Source organism: Python bivittatus, unplaced genomic scaffold, assembly GCF_059951505.1.
Source record: "Python bivittatus isolate LINGU-HERP-01145 unplaced genomic scaffold, Pbiv_v1 ctg000700_np1212, whole genome shotgun sequence".
NCBI lineage: Eukaryota > Metazoa > Chordata > Lepidosauria > Squamata > Pythonidae > Python > Python bivittatus.
In genome coordinates this window covers 40,538,045-40,556,361 of record NW_028277098.1, presented here as the reverse complement: position 1 = coordinate 40,556,361, position 18,317 = coordinate 40,538,045, and the positions used below count along the sequence as shown (strand labels likewise).

Sequence of the window (18,317 nt, the reverse complement as noted above, 5' to 3'; positions counted from 1 at the left end):
TATGGAAATTGCAAACTACTTCTATTTGCATGTCTTCTTATAACTGGTAGCATATGTGCTATAAAATCAGTACACCAAGATCATTCGACCTCTAGCTAAGATGTTAGTTTTGAATTAAGTATTGTAGGAATACTTTAACTCCACTAAACAAAGACCAAATTCCAGTTTGGTATTGCAGCATTTTAGCTTCGTAGCTTTTCTGTATTTAATAATAATAAATGATGGCCTCTTGAAATGTGTGAGATCTCCTTGGGGAAAACCCGTGACTATTGTAGGCTTTCCTCCTTCAAACTGACCATAGTAGAAGACATTTAATTCAAAGGAAAGTCTACCCTGGGTTGGCAAAGACCATTGCCTAGTAAAAGGAGGAAGTCATTCATGGCTACAGTTGATGCTCCAGTTGAAATGATGTAGAACTGAAAAGTCCTATTTTCTGTTTAGTGTATCAGTCCTGCAATCTGAATCTTAGAAGAAAATGTTTAATAAATAGGATCTTACTTTTCTCTTAAGTATGTATTTGTGTTTTGTTGTCCAGTAACAGTTCAGACATGCTTTTGAAAGAACTTAATAAGTTGTCTGGTGATCATTTTGTTTCTGAGTAAAAAAATTCTACAAACAATATGTTGTTATTGTAGGACTGTTGCTGATAAAACAAATAAGCTGGAGTCGATGGTTGAGGTGTATCGCAAAAAACTGGAAGACCTGAATGACTTTCGGAGACAGGTGAAATCACTTCAGGAAACAAACATGATGTATATGCATAACACAGTTAGCCTAGAAGAAGAGTTAAAGAAAGCAAATGCAGCCCGTGCACAGCTGGAAACTTACAAAAGGCAGGTAAGACATGTTTCCTTTCATCTTGTTTGCATTTCTGTGGGTTTTTTGTACTATTTCAATTCTATAAAAGTGTACACTTTTAGTGCTAAAAAAGCTGGGAATGCAAGGGGATTTCCTCCTTATGTTGTCCTTCCATGCATTTTTATTGTTTATATCAAATGGAATACTTTTTAGTGAGTAGTATTAGAGTATGTGCATATCTAAATGAGCTCTGCTGGGACTTCCCTGCAATCTAGAACTTTGTATACTTCACTCATTCATTTCATTTAAAATGAATAAGGTAACCTTATTGGGAGATTGGTTTAGTGTTCCTAGTAGCATATGCCTACCTTCAACCATTCAGATTGGATTGGATTAAGAGTAAAGTCATGAAAACTAGAGCCATAATTCTTTGTAGAACATTCCCCTACAAGACCTACACTCTATTAATTGAATCTGTTGACCTGAATTTCTAAACATTAAATGATAATTTTTGCTAAGATGATGATGAAATGCTTTAGAAGAACAGTTAAGTAATAGATATACTCTATTCAAATCAGGGAAAAATTGATTTCCAACTAATGCTGAAAAGATAATAGGATCTCATGAAGATAATGACATTCTGATTGTAACGCTCTTTCTGTTCCAATGCTGCAGAATAATTTATTTTAAATTATCAGGTTCTGAAACCTTTAAAGAAATTGTTTCATTTTTAAACCAGGTCCAGGAACTTCATAACAGACTCTCTGAAGAATCCAAAAGAGCAGATACACTAGCTTTTGAACTGAAAAGATTAGAAGAGAAGCATGAAACATTAATTAAAGAGAAAGAGGTGAGGTTTCTATTAATGTGGCAGAAATAGTTTTCAAAGTACTGGGTACTTAAGATACCTAGGAGGAAGGTTTCTTAGGAAAGCAAAAGAAGAAGGCTACTAAGAATGTTGAGTCTCATAGATTATCTGCATCTATTTTAGGCTGTCATATAAGGTGCTACCATCAGTTACAAACATCAATTTATTCTTTTTCTCTCACTTTTTTCCCCAATTGCACCCATAGAAACTCTGCTTCTGAAACCATCCACATTTTTTAAAAGCAGCATCCCTTGAAAGGAAGCAGGCTTAAAATATATTCCAAAGGAATATTGAAACAAATTAATATTAATAGGTTCTTTATAAACCTGTCTGTGTATTGACCTGTTAGATTTCATTGGGAGGTGGGATCAATTATATAAACAAGGTACCATTTTAGAAAACAATTGTGTTCTGTTATTAAGAGTTACTCAAGGATATAATTTTCAAGGGAGAGGAAGCAATTACAGCTCTCACATAATATCGACACAAGTATTTTGATATACATCTACCACTATTAAATGTGTTTTTATTTTCAGAGATTGATAATTCAGCGTGATGCATTGAAAGAGACCAATGAAGAGCTCAGGTGTTCACAAATGCAGCAGGATCATCTGAACCAAACAGGTACCTTTAAAAAAAAAATATTTAGGATAATTTTTTTGCTTAGACTATGGAAAGTAACCTTAAGATTTTGCTTTATGTTTTCAGGTGCATCTACTATGAAAAGTCATGAAAATCTTGCTGCTGAAATTCTGCCTGTGGAATATAGGTAAGAGAAGTGAATACATGTAAAATGAAGTATGAATCTTTTATATAATGTGATGTATTGTAATATAGAATATCAGACAATATAGAAATTTCATATTCTTATAAAGGTAAAACCCTAAATATTGGTGGGCGGGATTTCTAAACTGAATCAATTTAAAAAAAATCTATACTCTTAATTAAAAAGAAAATAATCAATCTCTGAAATACAGCAATAAGCATAACTGTATCTCTGGTTCCAAATGGGAGTGGATTCTTATAGATTTCATTATACAGATTTATAGTATCAAGGCTTTCCTGATAGATCCCACCCAGAGGATCAGACATGTATCAGCAAAGGAGTAAACTGATACTGAGGATTTTTTATTTTCTGGAAGAAAAAAACCTGATTCCATTCCCTTCCCTAGCTGCTTTACCCAATGGGATTAGAGGCTGCTTTTGAGGAAGAAGTCTATAATGTATATACAAGACTACTTGCTATTTTTAAGAGGTTTTCTAGCATATTTCTGCTGAAATGAAATTGAAATTAACACATGACTAGGACTACCAACAGATTTTACTGTATAATATCATACAGCTTGCAATATTCAGTAAGCCCTGTTTTATAATGTTGGAGGAAAAATGTAATATTTTACAAAACATGTCTGCTTACAAATTTTGTTTTAAATCTCAGAGAAATGTTTATTCGGCTTCAGCATGAAAACAAGATGCTTCATTTGCAACAAGAAGGATCGGAAAATGAACAAATTGCAGAGCTTCAAGAGAAGCTGGAACAAAAGAATCGGATGATAAATGAATTAGAGACAGAAAACAGGTGATTTCCCTTCATATAAAATTTATTGAATGCTATTTTTTATAAATACAAAAAACTTGTAAGAGACACAGAATAAAAGATGAAAAAATACTGAAGAATTATAGAAAGCACAACATGAAAGACTGGGGGCAACTAGGCTAAAAGTCTGCCACTAGAGTTGCTTATAAATGCTAAATAGGGGACCCTGTCAAATAAGGTAGGTTGTGATTCACTGGGAAAGAGAGATCCTTAAAACTTAGGCATAGAAAGTTTCTTTGAGTGGAACTCTATTCACATGATACTTCCATCTGATTTTTCTTCTTGGTTCTTGCATAACAGAATACAGGTAGTCCTCACTTACCAACCATTTGTTCAGCAACCATTCAAAATTTTAACGGTACTGAACAAGTGATACTTATGGTCCTCAAAGTTCTGGCCATCACAGCGCCCCCAACAGCAACGTGATCATGATTTGGGCGCTTGGCAACTAGCTCAACTTACGATGGTTGCAGCATCCCGTGGTTGCCATTTGCAACTGTCTCTGCTGCCTTCCCACAAGCAAAGTCAATGGGGAAGCTGGCAGGGAAGGTTGCAAATTGCTCTGGTAAGTCCCCCTGGCTTTCCTGCACTTGTGCTGCACCTCATCATCCACCCCCTGGGCTTCCTGCATTCACACTGCACTAACCACCCCCAGCCTTCCTGTGCTCATGCTGTACCGCATCATCCACCTTCTGGCCTTCCTGCGCTCACGTGTGGCCTGCACTGGGCCTCCCAAGCCCTCCCCTGGCCTCCCCCAACTCACGTGCTGCCTGCGCCGGCCTTCCCCTGGCCTCTCTTACCCCCCCCCCATGGCACCCCTGCGCTCCTAACCTAGGACTCCTGCTGCTTCTTGCTTAATGATGACCCATGCTTCTTGGGGTTATGATGGCAACCGGGAGTGCCAGGAATATTGTCACTAAGCAATGTGGTCACATGATGTCACACTTTAAGATTGCATTGCTTAGTGACAACAGTCCCAGTCTCAATTGCCATGGTAACCCAAGGACTACCTGTAATCTATTTAGCAGGGATAAATACCTCAACAGAGAGGAGGTCAAGGATGTCCACTTCTGCCAGCCTAGGTGTATGTGTATAAATCTTGCAAGAGCAATGATTTCATGCTTGAAGACTTGAAATGTATTAAGTATTATTATGTTCAATGCTTCACAATAGACTGAGCAAGGAACATGTTGGGGAGCTACAGCAGCAGATTGAAGACCTTCAGAAGTCCTTGCAGGAGCAAGAGTCCAAGACAGAAGGAGAAACGGTAGGTATGATATGGAATTAGATAGTCCTTGGGTTATGACCATTCGTTCGGTGACCATTCAAAGTTACAATGGTGCTGAAAGAATGGTACTTGCGATGGGCCCTTGTAGCACTGGCTGTTGCAGCATCCCTGCAGTCAAGTTATTGCAATTTCCAACATTCCCTGCCAGCTTCCCACAAGCAAAGTCAATAGGGAAGCTGGCAGGAACTCAGAACTAGTGGTCACATGAGGTCCTTACTTAATGACCCACACGGTCCTCACTTAACAACAGCAGCTGGGACTGCCAGAATTGCCATTGCTAAGCGATGCAGTCACATGACATTACACTTTACAACCACATTGCTTAGCAATGGCAATTCCGGTCAGAATTGTTACCGTAAGCCAAGGACTACCTGTATTTCATAGTAAAAGATAACTGAAATAAGTCCTAAGTACTCTGTAATAACTTAGAGTTATTACAGAGTAAGAATGCACAGGTTTATGCTATCTGAGGCTTTTCTCTGTGTCACACTATATGCATAATTTACTCCAGTGAGAAGACAATTTGTGTGTCTAAGTATACATATAGGAGTAAGTTAACTTTGTTAATGGGATATTTAATTCTACAGGCAAGTAATTTTGACCAATAGCGATTTGTACTAAAGCTGATTAAATTTTAAACCTGAGTTGTCTTCTTTTGGAATATGGCCTCGGGCCGGTTCTAGTATAAAAATGCATATATGCTCATGTATACAGATGTGCACAGTGAGTACATTTTTCTGAAGAAAGGAATATTCTTGGCTTGGTTTTCAGTAGGAGTTGACAACTCTGATTAACAAGTAGGAAAGCTGAGCATTGTACAAGTTTTTTGTATGTGTTTATACTTTTTTTGTGTGTATCTTTAATCATTCTTTGGAGGTGGGGTATCTTACATTCAAGATACCCTACCTCCAAGGGTAATATGGAGGTAGGGTATCTACTACCATTTACTTGTAACCTACAAGTAAATATTTATTCTGGCTCTTGTCCTATAGTCATTATTTAATTGCCAGGTTCAGCCCAAAGAACTCCAAGAGACAATGCAAATACAGTTCTGTTGTGTTTATTAGCTTCAACCTCCAGACAGAAAATCTCCCCAGACTGAACCCTAGTTCCCAAGCCAGCCAGCCACAACACCGTGAATTCCTTAGGGAGGTGCCAGCCTCATCTTCTTGAACTTCCCACGCTCCTGTTGGGGGCTAAGAACACGCTTATCTCCCTGAGCCTGGCCTTCATAAGTCCATTCCATCACATTGCCTATTATATAATTTACAACTAAAACCTGCCTTTAATTTATATGTAAACACACAAACAAACACAGGAGCATGACAAATTTTAATGTTGGGAGCAGTCAGTTGTTTATGAATGGCTAAGAAAATTTTTTGAAAAAGGAGCCAATGTGATGCATGGCCAGTCCTAAAAATCACAGGACAATGAAGATATGTGGGAAAAACAAGTCTTGAATATAACTTTCCTAGTCTTTGTCTGATGTTGAATAGGGATCCTGAAATACTGTCTGCCTCAGTGAAGTTACGTAATGAACTAGTACTCAGTAGTTTTTAATGTTCCTCTGAAGTGGGATTGGTCATAGTTACCAGTATGTATGTATATATGTACGTACATGTGTGTGTGTGTGTGTGTAAGAGAATGATTGTTCAGATGATCTAATAGCATTCTAGTCACTTTTATTTATTATTTTTAGTCCAGCGAATTGAAGCAGAAGATAGCAGCACATATGTAAGTGAAACATTTGTATTTCTGTGTGTGCATGTAAGCAGTCATGAAGACAAGAGATTGTTATGACTTTTTTTTTAACTAACCTTTTTCCTGGTTTGTAACACCAGGGTGGAATTGGAAGGAAATAATGCTGTCATTAGCAGTAAAGTTGTCCTCATTAGTTCAAGTAGATTGATAATCCACAGGAATAATTCAGTTCAGTTAATGTTCATTTGGATCTATCCAGTATATTTGAAATATTTTATATATTCCTCCAACAGTGCAGCAAAACTAAATTATTTTTGCTTCTGACCTAGTTTACATCTATGAAAAACACTATTCCTCTTCACAAATTTAAATTTTTGCATGTGTCTGTATAGATATGGTTTAAAATATATGCCATAACAAGTGTCCCTGCTTTTAAAATTATTGAACATCTTTGGTTTCTAATGTGTCTGCTTTTTACATTTATGTATTCGATTTGTGATTCAGATATAAGGTTGCATTTATTATCTACTCTTGCATTGTCCCACCTCTGGCTGGGGTCCTGGGTGCTGAATCATTGGATGCTTTAGACTCAGGCTGATTCTGCTGAATCACCACTACATGGTGATATATATATCACCAAGACCTGACTGGGCGGGGATGGAAGGGTTCCTTTATCAGGAATTTACCCACCTGATTCTGGGAGGTGCATCAGATTCTCCTTTTAAGGCAGAAGTGCAATGATAATCCATGAGATCTGTCGTGACCAGATGAGTTTTTGTGCAGGTGACTGTCATCCCTTCTCTTCTGCCTTATACGTAAAGTTGGGGATCATAGACAAGCTGGGGGTCTTGCTGTTGTATAGTCTTCTGTGCTGCCCAGCAAGTTGCCTTCCCAGACATATTGATCTTATTACTCAGTAGTGATGGATTCCCTAGGCATTCATCCTCCAAGCCTTGAGGGTTTGCTCAGGAATTCATGGCTGTCAGCACAATCATGAGCTTTTCATCCATGTCATGATCTCACTTTGTTTTTTAATAGCATTGTATTGGTTTTATATTATTTATATTATTGTATTGGTGTACGGGGTGTTCAGGGAGGAGTAACACCTCTGGTAGAAGGGACTACTGTGCCTTTCTAGGGCAGCTTGTTCAACTTTGGTCCCCACCTGATGCTCAGCTCTCACCTGTGACTCCAAGTAGCTGTAACACATGCAGTGGCCGCATCCCGGTAAACAATCTCAGCAGATGGGCCAAACCAGGTGAGGGTAGCCAGTGGGTCTTTGACTCTTGGTGAGATAGGGGATTTGTCTATCCCAGTGTGTGAAGTCTGGCTCTGGCAGATTGAGCGGAGGCGACTGATCAGTGGTCCAATGGTCAAGAAGGCAGGCCCAGCAGGCGTTCTGCAGCACTAAGAGCATGACAAGACACTTATATCTCCTTGTCATCCACTGCAGCAGGAGAGGTCTCCAGCCGCAACAGTTCTCCTTGCCGCTGGATTAAGGTCTCTTATGCCAAGAGAGCAGGATTGCCCCTTCTAAGATAGCTCTGCCCACCCTCACATGCAGGAGGAGGTTAGAAAAGGGGTTACCCTAAACATTGCCTGCCTCACAATATCTGGCTAGCTAACCATGGCTGGCAAATCCTCTACTTAGGGGTCGAGCATCAAGAAAAATGAATAAAAGAAAAGTAGTTTTCAGAGCCTGGAATGTCCGCACCTTGCTGGATAGAGACAGGGTGTCAAGGTCTGAAAGATGAACAGTACTCATAGCAGCTGAACTTTGCCATTATAGCATTGACGTTGCTGTACTCAGTGAAACCAGGCTGGCAGATGAGTGGTCATTACAGGAAGCAGTGAGTGGGCATACGTTCTTTTGGAAAGGGAAACCACAGACTGACAACAGGACTCACAGAGTAGGTTTTGCGATCAAAACTGTTCTGCTGAAGAACATCTCTCCTCTACCCATTGGAATAAATGAACACATTATGAAGCTCTGCTTTCCTGGTATATCACCATTGTCCTGGTATATCACCATTGTCAGCACCTATGCACCAATTCTCATGAGTCCAGATGAAGACAAGGAAGGTTTCTACAAGGACCTGGACCAGATTATTTGAACAACCCCCGCCAGCGACTTCAACTCTAGGGTGGGGACAGACAGCAACAACTGGGACAGGGTCCATGGGAGACATGGGGTGGGAAAACTAAATAGCAATGGCCTGCTCCTTCTGAGCAAATGTGCTGAGCACAACCTGTGCATCACTAACATGATGTTTAGACTTGCAAACAAGTACAAAACTACCTAGATATATCCCAAGTCCAAACACTGGTACCTCCTTGACTATGCCATAGTACGTCAGTGCAACCCTAAAGATGTCACCATCACCTGAGCCATGTGAGGTACTGAGTGTTAGACAGTTCATAGGCTGGGCTGGTCAGTCCTCAACCTGCACATAGTCCTTTTACATTGTAACCAACCGAGGACTGTCAGAAAGTCATTCAACTTTGGCAGACTGCAAGACCCAGGCCAAGTCTAACATTTCTAAGGTGTACTTAATGAAAAACTCTCCAGCAATTTACTGCTTGTAGGAATCTGTTCTGAAAAATGGATGCAGTTTAAAGATGTCGTCATGCAGACTGCAACAGCTGTACTCAGACTGAAAACCCAAGCACATCAAGACTGGTTTGATGAAAACCATGAGACCATCTCAGCAGCCCTCCAGGCCAAGAACAAGGTCTATGCAAACTGGCAGAACGATCCATCAGCTGTCTCAAAGAAAGACAAGTATTAGCACCTGCAGTCCAAAGTACAGATGGAATTGTGAGAAATGCAGGACGAGTGGTGGCAGACAATGGCTGAGCAGGTAGAATGCTGTGCCACCAGAGAGTTCTTCAGCGCCATAAAGTCAGTTTATGATCCTTATAAATTATGATGCTGCACCCTGCTGTCATCTGATGGGTCGAGCCTGATCAAAGATCAGAAAGGACTGAAAAACTGCTGGGTTGAACACTTTTCCAACCTACTCAAGAGGTCGTCCATAGTTGATCCTGATGTTTTACAGCAGATTCCTCAGCTGCCAGTCTTGGATACCCTTGACCTGCCTCCCTCTATTAATGAGATCAAGAAAGTGATCTTGCGGATGAACTCAAATAAAGCAACAGGACAGGATGGCATTCCTGCTGAGATCTACAAAGCATTAGACCCAAACGCCTTACAGGCATTCCAAGTCATTTTGGAAGACATTTGGTCCACAGAGGAACTGCCTGGCAACTTCCATGATGCCCTCATTGTGGCTCTCTACAAAAATAAGGGAAGCAAATCAGACTGGAAACTACAGAGGTATCTCGCTGCTGTCCATTGCAGGCAAGATATTTGCCTGCATTCTCCTGAACAGATTTGTCACTGCCTCAGAAAGGAACTGTCTCAGAAAGGAACCTCCCAGAGGCACAGTGTGGCTTTCAGCCAGAACAGAGTACAGTGGACATGATATTTGCCATGAGGCAAGTGCATGAGAAGTACATTGAGCAGGACAAGTCTCTTTACTCTGTCTTCATTGACCTGACAAAGGCATTTCATGCTGTAAACAGGGAGGCTTTCTGGATCATCCTGAAATGTTAGGATGCCTGAGGAAATTTGTGAAGTTGATTCAGCTGTTCCACAAAAGAATGACAAGGCAGGTTCTTTACAATGGTGATATATCAGCTGCATTTGCCATTTCCAGTGGGGTAAAACAGGGTTGTGTGCTAGCCCCACTCCTGTTCAATTTGTTCTTTGCTTGCATGTTGTCACGTGCTGTCCAGGGTCTGAAGGAGGGAGTGTACATCAGGTACCAATTGGGCGGCTCTCTGATCTTCACCGCTTGAACGCACAGATGAAGTGCTTCCATACAGTCATCCAAGAAACCCTCTTTGCTGATGACTGTACACTGCTGGCGCACAAAGACAATGATCTACAGTTGATGCTGCAGAAATTCTCAGATGCTGCTATGCTCTTTGGCCTGACTATCAGCCTGAACAAGACTGAAGTATTTTACCAGCCCATGCCAAATACCAACCCTGTAGAACCAGAAATCACTGTTGACGACACCCAGCTGACAAATATAAACAGCTTCAAATACTTGGGAAACATCATCTTGAGTGATAGGTCTTTGGTCAAAGAAATTGACTCCAGGATCAGCAAGGCCAGCCAGGCACTGGGGCGGCTGCATACTAGAGTGCTCAACCAACACAACATCCGTATCTCCACAAAGCTGAAAGTCTACAGAACTGTGGTTATCCCATCAGACAATGAGAAATTTCACATGCACAATCTCCATTCCATCCTCAGCATTCATTGGCAAGACCATGTCTCCAACCTGGAGGTCTTGGATCATGCGTAGTCCACCAGCATTGAGTCCCTGATTATCAAAGGCCAGATTCAGTGGGTGGGACGTCATCAGAATGGATGACCTCTATATGCCTCGCCAGCTGCTCTGTAGTGTACTGGAGTCTGGGAAGAGACCTTGAGGTCAACCACGCAAGCACTACAGAGATGTTGTGAAAGAAACCCTATGCCACTGTGACATCCAGCCAAGGGAACTAGAAGCTGTGGCTGCTGACTGAACCCACTGGTGAGCCTCCACCAACTCTGAAGACAGGTACCGGCAAAAAATGATAGAAAACCATGAGTGGTATCATAGAATAACACCCACAGTTACTACAACAATGGACTTCCAGTGCCCCCATTGTGCTCTGTGCTTCAAGACTGGGACTGCAGAGCCACCTCGGTGTCCACAGATGGACATGTGTCTTCTTTGAACCTGAAGGACTTCTATATATATATATATATATTGGTTTTATGGTGGGATGCTGGGTTTTTTGTGTGTGTGTGTGTGTAAAATAAAATAAGTAAATTGTTTTGCCTTTTAGTTAAAAAAGCCATATCCTTACAGGGAGAAATTAAATGAAGTCCATGATGAGCTGCAGAAGAAGGAGACTCTTCTTGCAGACCTCCAACCAGATTTAAATCAAAATGGTAAGTGATCTATTCCACCTTTCACTTTTTACTACAGGTACACTTTATTCCTATTGCAGATATAAACTTTGGAGGACACTAAACTTTCTGTATTTGGTGTCTTTTACTACCCAATATAATGATAAAATACTGCAAGAAGAAAGATTGAAGAATACATCCCTTTTCTTTTTGTTTGCAAAAGTCATATGAAATTATTAAATGCAGTATGTAAGATGACTTTGAGCTGTATTTCCTGAATACTACAGTGAAGTGCAGCTGGTTGTAGGGGAGAAATGGGGACCTTGTGATCCTCCAGATGTTGTTAGAGTCTTACTTTTATCAGCATTAGTGGGATCACAGCCTGTACCCTTAAAGGATTACAACTAATCACTGCTCTTTAGGCCTCTAGAGCTAACTTTATTTACATTCTAGTGTTATTGGTTGTTGCAGATCTAGATATTTATTTCTACTAATTACATGGGTTTTCTAATAATAGCACAAAAAATAGAAGAACTAGAGGCTGCTTTGCATAAGAAAGATGAAGATATGAAATCAATGGAAGAGAGATATAAGATGTATTTAGAAAAAGCAAGAATTGTGAGTATTATTTTCTATAATACCAGATAATTATTTAAGAACTTTTGAACTGGAAAATAGTTTCATTCCCACTTCTACTCTTTTAAAGTTACATTAGGTCTCTATTCTACGCTTAGGTTTCCTAATTTAATTTCCTAGGTGGCAGTATCTAATCGATCTTAGCTATTCTAAAAAATAAATAAACCAAGCAACCAACAAACCAAAACCCCCAACAATAGCCTATTCTGCTTCTTTAGGAAAGGTTTATCTCATCCTGGAAAAAGGAAATAGAATAAAATCTATAGCATTGTAGATTTTTATCCCAGTCACTGATAGCTTTGGATCTAGAGAAAGCAAAGTTAAAAGTCGGTTGTTGGATACTGATTATCAAAAGGATATATGTACCATCTCCTTTCCATTTAGATGGAGGATTAATAAGTAATTATTAATCACTGCAAACCATGTCACAATCACGTATGATAGGCATCAGAAAGCCTTCTTCTCAGCCAGGCTGAACTCATAAAAGCAAAAAGCAGAGCAAATTTGCTGGTGTAAATTAAAGGAAATAGTAGGCTGGATGGAAAAGTACAAAGTGTCCCAGAGCTATAGGCTAGGCTGGAAGGTTGAAAAAACATTCTGGAAGAAAGAGTAGTCGTAGGAGACCACTTCCATATTGTTGCCAAGAAGGTTAGTTAGTGGTGTCCATGAAGTCACCAGAAGTTGAGCATGATTCAAAGAAGACTTCTTTTTTCCTAGTTTTGGACTTTCCATTCAGCAATACAAAATTGTTCCAAATGCTTTTAATATAGGTAGCTTGTTCAGTTAGAATGGCAAATTTTAGGCTATTTGATTGATGTATTGTTGCATATTTTATCTCTGACTTGATTTTGTAACTAGATAAGAATCACTGTAAAAATAATGTATGTTCTTTGTGCAGGTCATAAAAACTTTAGATCCCAAATTAAATCCTGCATCTGCTGAAATAATGTTGCTGAGAAAACAGTTGGCAGAGAAAGACAAAAGAATTGAAACACTTGAGGTATTTATTTATCAAATGTATATCTTGCTTTCTGCTCAGATGAACACTCAAGGGAATTTATGATAATAGAACAAAATATAAAACAAAGCGGTAAGACTATTACAATTAAATGCAATATGAAACCTCTTTGATGTATTTTCCTTCTTGAAATGGTAATGAACTCTGTTTCAAGAGCTGCCATAGGAGATGGATGGAATTGGGCTAGAAGGAATGTGGTTAAAATTTGGGTTTACCACTGAAGAAAATATAAAGCATTAGTGGTGCTCAACAAACATTTGTCTTCTTTTGAGGCTTATGGGTTGCTTTACAAAATTACACATGTTTTAATCATTTTTGTTGCTTTGAATGTTGAGGTCCTATAATTTCTTTTACCTACCTTATAACTCTTACAAATTCATTTTAGGGACAGTGTAAGTTGGCCAAGCTTCAGGACCATGAAGAAAAGTTAATTGTATCTGCATGGTATAACAAGGTGAGCTACTTGTGCACATGGGAAAGAACATTTGTAAACATGAATGAAATCTAAATGTATTCTGCTGATGGAAGCAATTTCCAGTGACAGATTTCCCAGTCTTCATCCTGCCAGTCCTCAGGCACCCCCAAATACGATTCCCTAACCTTGTGCAGCAGATTTTAAGAAGCTACAGGAAGCCACAGAGGGGGAAGAACATCCTATTATGCAAGCACAACTCTGTCCACATGCAACATTGGATTTTATCCTAATATCTTTCAGAATCAAATAACCAAATTTGATTATTAAAATTTGTACACTTCCCATTTATTGAAATGATGGTTTTCTCTGCTATCTCTGTGACTATACACAGAGTTTACATTTCTGTGCAGAGCTCCATTCAGGGCCGGATAATTTTACAGAAATGTTTGGTGGGAGCCCCACTCCATAGAACTAGGCATGGATCCATCTGAACTAGTTCTGTGGAGAGTTTGTTTGTTTCTGACTAACACAACAGTTTGTTTTTGACTAACACAACAGTAGTACATTTGTCCTTGAGCTCTTCTTTCTAGCAAGATTCTTAATTTTTAATTAACATTTTACTTCATTTTTAGTGTTATTCTTCTCAGCTATTCTTGACCTCTATACTGTTGTTTGTTCTCCCATAGCAGGCACTGGGCATTCAACTAAATGGCCTTTAGGGCTCTATGTCTCCTGTGAGGGGGTGGTAGTGGAATAACACAAAAAATGTGCTACCTGTTTTGCTGCCAAATGGTGGTATGGTCTGAAGAGCCTCTGTTTCTGAAACTTATTCTGGGGTTATGATGTGTAATTTTCGTATCAATTATATAGCATATAATTTGAATCCTGTATATGTTTAATATCTGTTTACTATGCCTGATATTAAATACATCTCTTCAATATGCCAGAAAAAAAAATAAGAAAATAGTTTATACATTAATAATTTAGCAATAGTAGAAGTTGTCCATCATAAGCATTATCTTTGAGACTGAATGCAGGGGATCATGGATTTAAGTAGCTTATCTTGCTTCCTTCCAGAGTTTAGCATTTCATAAACTAGGAATGGAATCCAGACTTATAAGTGGGAATACTGTCTACAAGGATGGTCATTCGTACCCACCTGCACACTCTTTCCTTGCTCAACAACGACATCTGACCAACACCCGAAGATATCTCTCTGTTAAAGCACCATCTACATCATCGGATTAAATCACAGAAAATATTCTACACTGAAGTGTCCTTAATTTATTTTATTATTCCTGTTTTAAAATGTCAGACAAAGAATGAAAAACTATGATGCTGGACATCAACTGTTTTACATGTGAGATCTATATGCTGCTAAATCTAATTTAGTCAGATGGTAAGAAACAAGGGACATCTAATGATTCCTTTGGGATTCTAAATAGATTTGGGATATGTTTAAAAGCACAATTCTTAAAGGATTTATATTTGTTATCATTCTGTATTGTGTATAAAGATGTTTAAATTGGCATCATATTTAAAATTCTACATAAAAGTTTTCACTCCAGGATAATCACTGGTTTTAATAAGAGTATTTTTTATTAGTGATATGTCAACACAGTTCTTTTTCTTTAACATTAGTTTATTCTTTAAATAACAACACCCAAACTGGCAAGATTCAAGATTCAAATATTCAAGATTCATGGCAGGAAGTCCCCCCCCCTCCTCCACCAAAAGCAGAATGAAATAATTGATTTAATCAATAAAGTTGTAATCTCCAAGGCCTTCTACACTCAGCAAAAAGTAATTAGTTTTATAATAACTTAATCATGATTTTGATATATCAGTATGTTTTTTTTCTTAATTTTGGAGGTTAGTTTTTAAAACCATGGCACAATATTGTTCAAGATGCAGAGAAGGAACTTCAGACACATGAGTGCACATGAGGGATGAAATGTATGTTTGCTTTCAGGGTGGATTTTCCATTTAAAAAAAATGTACATATTCAAGTTAAACACAATGGTAGAAGTCAAAAGTATTCTGTTTGAAAATGAACTATAATGCAATACAACCCTGAACTCATACACCTCAAATAAAATGAAGCCTGTAATTTGGGATTTTTTAGTATGTTTTTGTTTAGCTGGGCACCAAATTTATAACCTGAAATCAGAATAATAGTTTTACTATTTTTGCATTTTAAAACAGGCTTGAGCATGGAAGTTATAACTTCAGTATTAAATAGTTTTGTGTAGATATTAATACCATAAGTCTGACTACAGGTAGTCCTTGCTTAACGATGGTAATTGGGACCAGAATTTCCGTTGTTAAGCAATGCGGTCGTAAAGTGTGACATGTGACTGTGCCACTTAGCGACAGCAGTTCCCACAGTCCCCGGTTACTGTCATTAAGCAAGGACCATGTGGGTTGTTAAGCAAGGCCTCGTGATCGCAGCTTCAGACTTCCTGCTGACTTCCCCATTGACTTTGCTTATAGGAAACCGGCAGGAAAGGTTGCAAATCACGATCATGTGACCACAGGATGCTGCAGCTCTAGGAAATCCAGGCTGGTTGCCAAGCACCCAGATTGCAATCACATGACTGTGTGGGCACTGCAGTGGCCAGAATTTCGAGGACTGGTCATAAGTACCACTTGTTTAGCACTGTTGCAAGTTTGAATGTTCAAGGAACAAGTGGCCATTTAGGAGATTTTTGTTTCATTTTAAATATTAAAATAAAATTGCTAGCATTGCAACAGGTATGACTACTCAGAAATAAATATTGTTGAATTCAGTGGTATTTATTCTCAAGTAAGTACATATAATACATATAATTGCAATTGTACATATACAATTGCAATTATATGTATTGTCAAAGAACTTCACCTTTTTTTCAGTTTCTAGTTTTCAGTGTTTTATATGATTGTTGACTGTATCTTGGGTTTTATTCTTCTGTTGCATTCCACTTGCTTCTTTGTGGTTTGGTAGTTCTCTGAGACTGTTTCATTGCTAGAACCACACTGGCCAACACACAACTATGAGACCACAATCTTGCTTGAGTAAGATTCAGTCACAACAGTGTGCGTTGTGGTGGCAGAATGGTTACTGTTGGCAAACAGAGTTGTACTTGATTTAAAGAATATAGAGAAATATTAAAATCTTAAAGTTCATCTTACTGAAAGCAGGGAACTTAAAATACTTACGACTGACTAGCATCAACAGCTGTTTGCATCAACCTACTTGAGCTAGATTGTGTACTGATAGTTGCGTGTTGGCCATATGGTTCTCCTGCCTAAGTATTTCAGTTTGAAAATCTTTGTATTAAAGAACCATGAAAAATGTAGTCTTTCAGTAGTTCAAAAGAGTTTGATCCAAAAGAATGATAGAAGCAAACTCACTTTTTATTTTTAAAAAATCCATGTAATAGAAAGCTTGAGTTCATTTGCAGAAAAAAGACCAAACTAGATGGATCAGTAAATATATTATTGCTGCTCCTAAAAATATTTCCTTTTCTTTAACGTATAGTATAGTATCTCACCTGTTCATCTGAGATAGAACTAGAATATATGATGCCTTTACTCAAGATAAATTCAAACATTTATGGATGGGAAAATTTGATAACCAGCTCTCAGCTTTAATGGTAGCACTCTCAGTCATGTTTATTTTGTAATCCTAAATTAGTTTAATAAGTTATTAACATGTCTGTGATTTTGTAACTCTGTCTTCCTAAGTACTTCATTTTATAAGAATTGACATAAAAGATGAGATTTTTCAACTGTTATATTAGCAAAATTACTGCTAAAAATAATTATATACACACAGACTGTTTATAAACTGTACATATCCTAGACTGGATTGCTCAGCCTAGCAGAATGTATGTGCCTCACACTTTGACATACACATACATATACAGTATGTGTGTGTTTTTGTCTGTACTCAACAATAACAATTTTATGATATTGCATTTTATTGTTCTGAATATTGGGGATGATAAAATGTAAGTCTAGAGACAGATCTTTGGAATAACTCTTGGCAACTGAATTTGGAGTTGCCATTTTGGTATAGCACTTATTTCAAAATATAAACTACCTCCTTTGAATAATATAATTTAAATATTTGATCAAAAGCAATTGAATCCAGAATTTTATACCTCTTTCTTAGTTAGCAAAGGTTAAACTAATTGGATTATTTTTAAATTGATTCTACAAATTGATTCTTTTTTAAAATTAGAAGTGAATAATTTAACTATATAAATTGAATTTACGTCTCTAGTACTATTTCCCATAATATAGAATATTTAACTGTGGTGGTACTTAGCAATGTGTTCCTTGTATTGATTATGTGAATATTTTCATTAGATTCCAAAATACATGCCGGTATAACTTATGTATTGACATTGTGGTTATTTATAGAATAAGTGATTTTACTTATATAAAGGAATTACACTTTTAAAAAGAAATTTGCTTTTAGAGTTCTGTCTCATTTACTAAAGCACTTCTTAGAATCAATGAAAATCTTCACTTAAAGACTAATGTATTTTTATTAAGATGAAGTAAAAGTGTCCTGTTTTTATCCAATAAGTATTTGCTTGAGATCATATACTTTTAAGCAATATTAATATTTTTTTTTCTTTTAAGCAGTAAATCTGAGATACTTTTAGTTAGACTTATCAGGGTCTAAACTGTATGATATATGCCTGTGTTTGTGCAAAGAAAATGAACTAGAAATAGTAGAAAAATAATTTGCACTACTTTGTAAACATGGTTTTATTCTTCAAGAAGTTTTATATTCCCATTAAAAATTGACATTAATGTTATGGTCTTTGATTATTATATATTGTACTTGTAATCTAATGTGTATCATCAAACCAAGTGCATATTCCTAACAACCGTAGCATATATTTACCACAAATTTAATTAGTAAGTTCTCAGGGGGGAAGATGAAAGAAGGTGATGACCAAAAAAAGAAAAAAGGAATAGCCAAATCTGTCAGTTTTTTTTTAAAAATGCATTTTCTTAAACTCTTGATTTAT

At 37.8% G+C, this 18,317-nt stretch overlaps 1 protein-coding gene across 2 annotated transcripts in view; it reads left to right on the top strand.

The window, feature by feature from the left end:
- Window positions 1-18,096, top strand: part of HOOK1 (hook microtubule tethering protein 1) — a 41,066-nt gene extending 22,970 nt beyond the window's left edge. The window contains exons 11-22 of one of the 2 annotated variants that reach the window (XM_025172878.2): window positions 636-837; window positions 1,538-1,648; window positions 2,203-2,290; window positions 2,375-2,435; window positions 3,105-3,245; window positions 4,437-4,530; window positions 6,251-6,285; window positions 11,181-11,263; window positions 11,739-11,839; window positions 12,756-12,857; window positions 13,261-13,329; window positions 14,368-18,096. In XM_025172878.2, coding sequence (XP_025028646.1) covers window positions 636-837; window positions 1,538-1,648; window positions 2,203-2,290; window positions 2,375-2,435; window positions 3,105-3,245; window positions 4,437-4,530; window positions 6,251-6,285; window positions 11,181-11,263; window positions 11,739-11,839; window positions 12,756-12,857; window positions 13,261-13,329; window positions 14,368-14,538 — 1,258 coding nt within the window. In that variant the 3' untranslated portion in view covers window positions 14,539-18,096. Of the gene's footprint in view, window positions 1-635; window positions 838-1,537; window positions 1,649-2,202; window positions 2,436-3,104; window positions 3,246-4,436; window positions 4,531-6,250; window positions 6,286-11,180; window positions 11,264-11,738; window positions 11,840-12,755; window positions 12,858-13,260; window positions 13,330-14,367 lie in introns of both variants that reach the window. The other variant, XM_088154566.1, reaches the window with a different exon arrangement.
- Window positions 18,097-18,317: the final 221 nt, after the last annotated feature.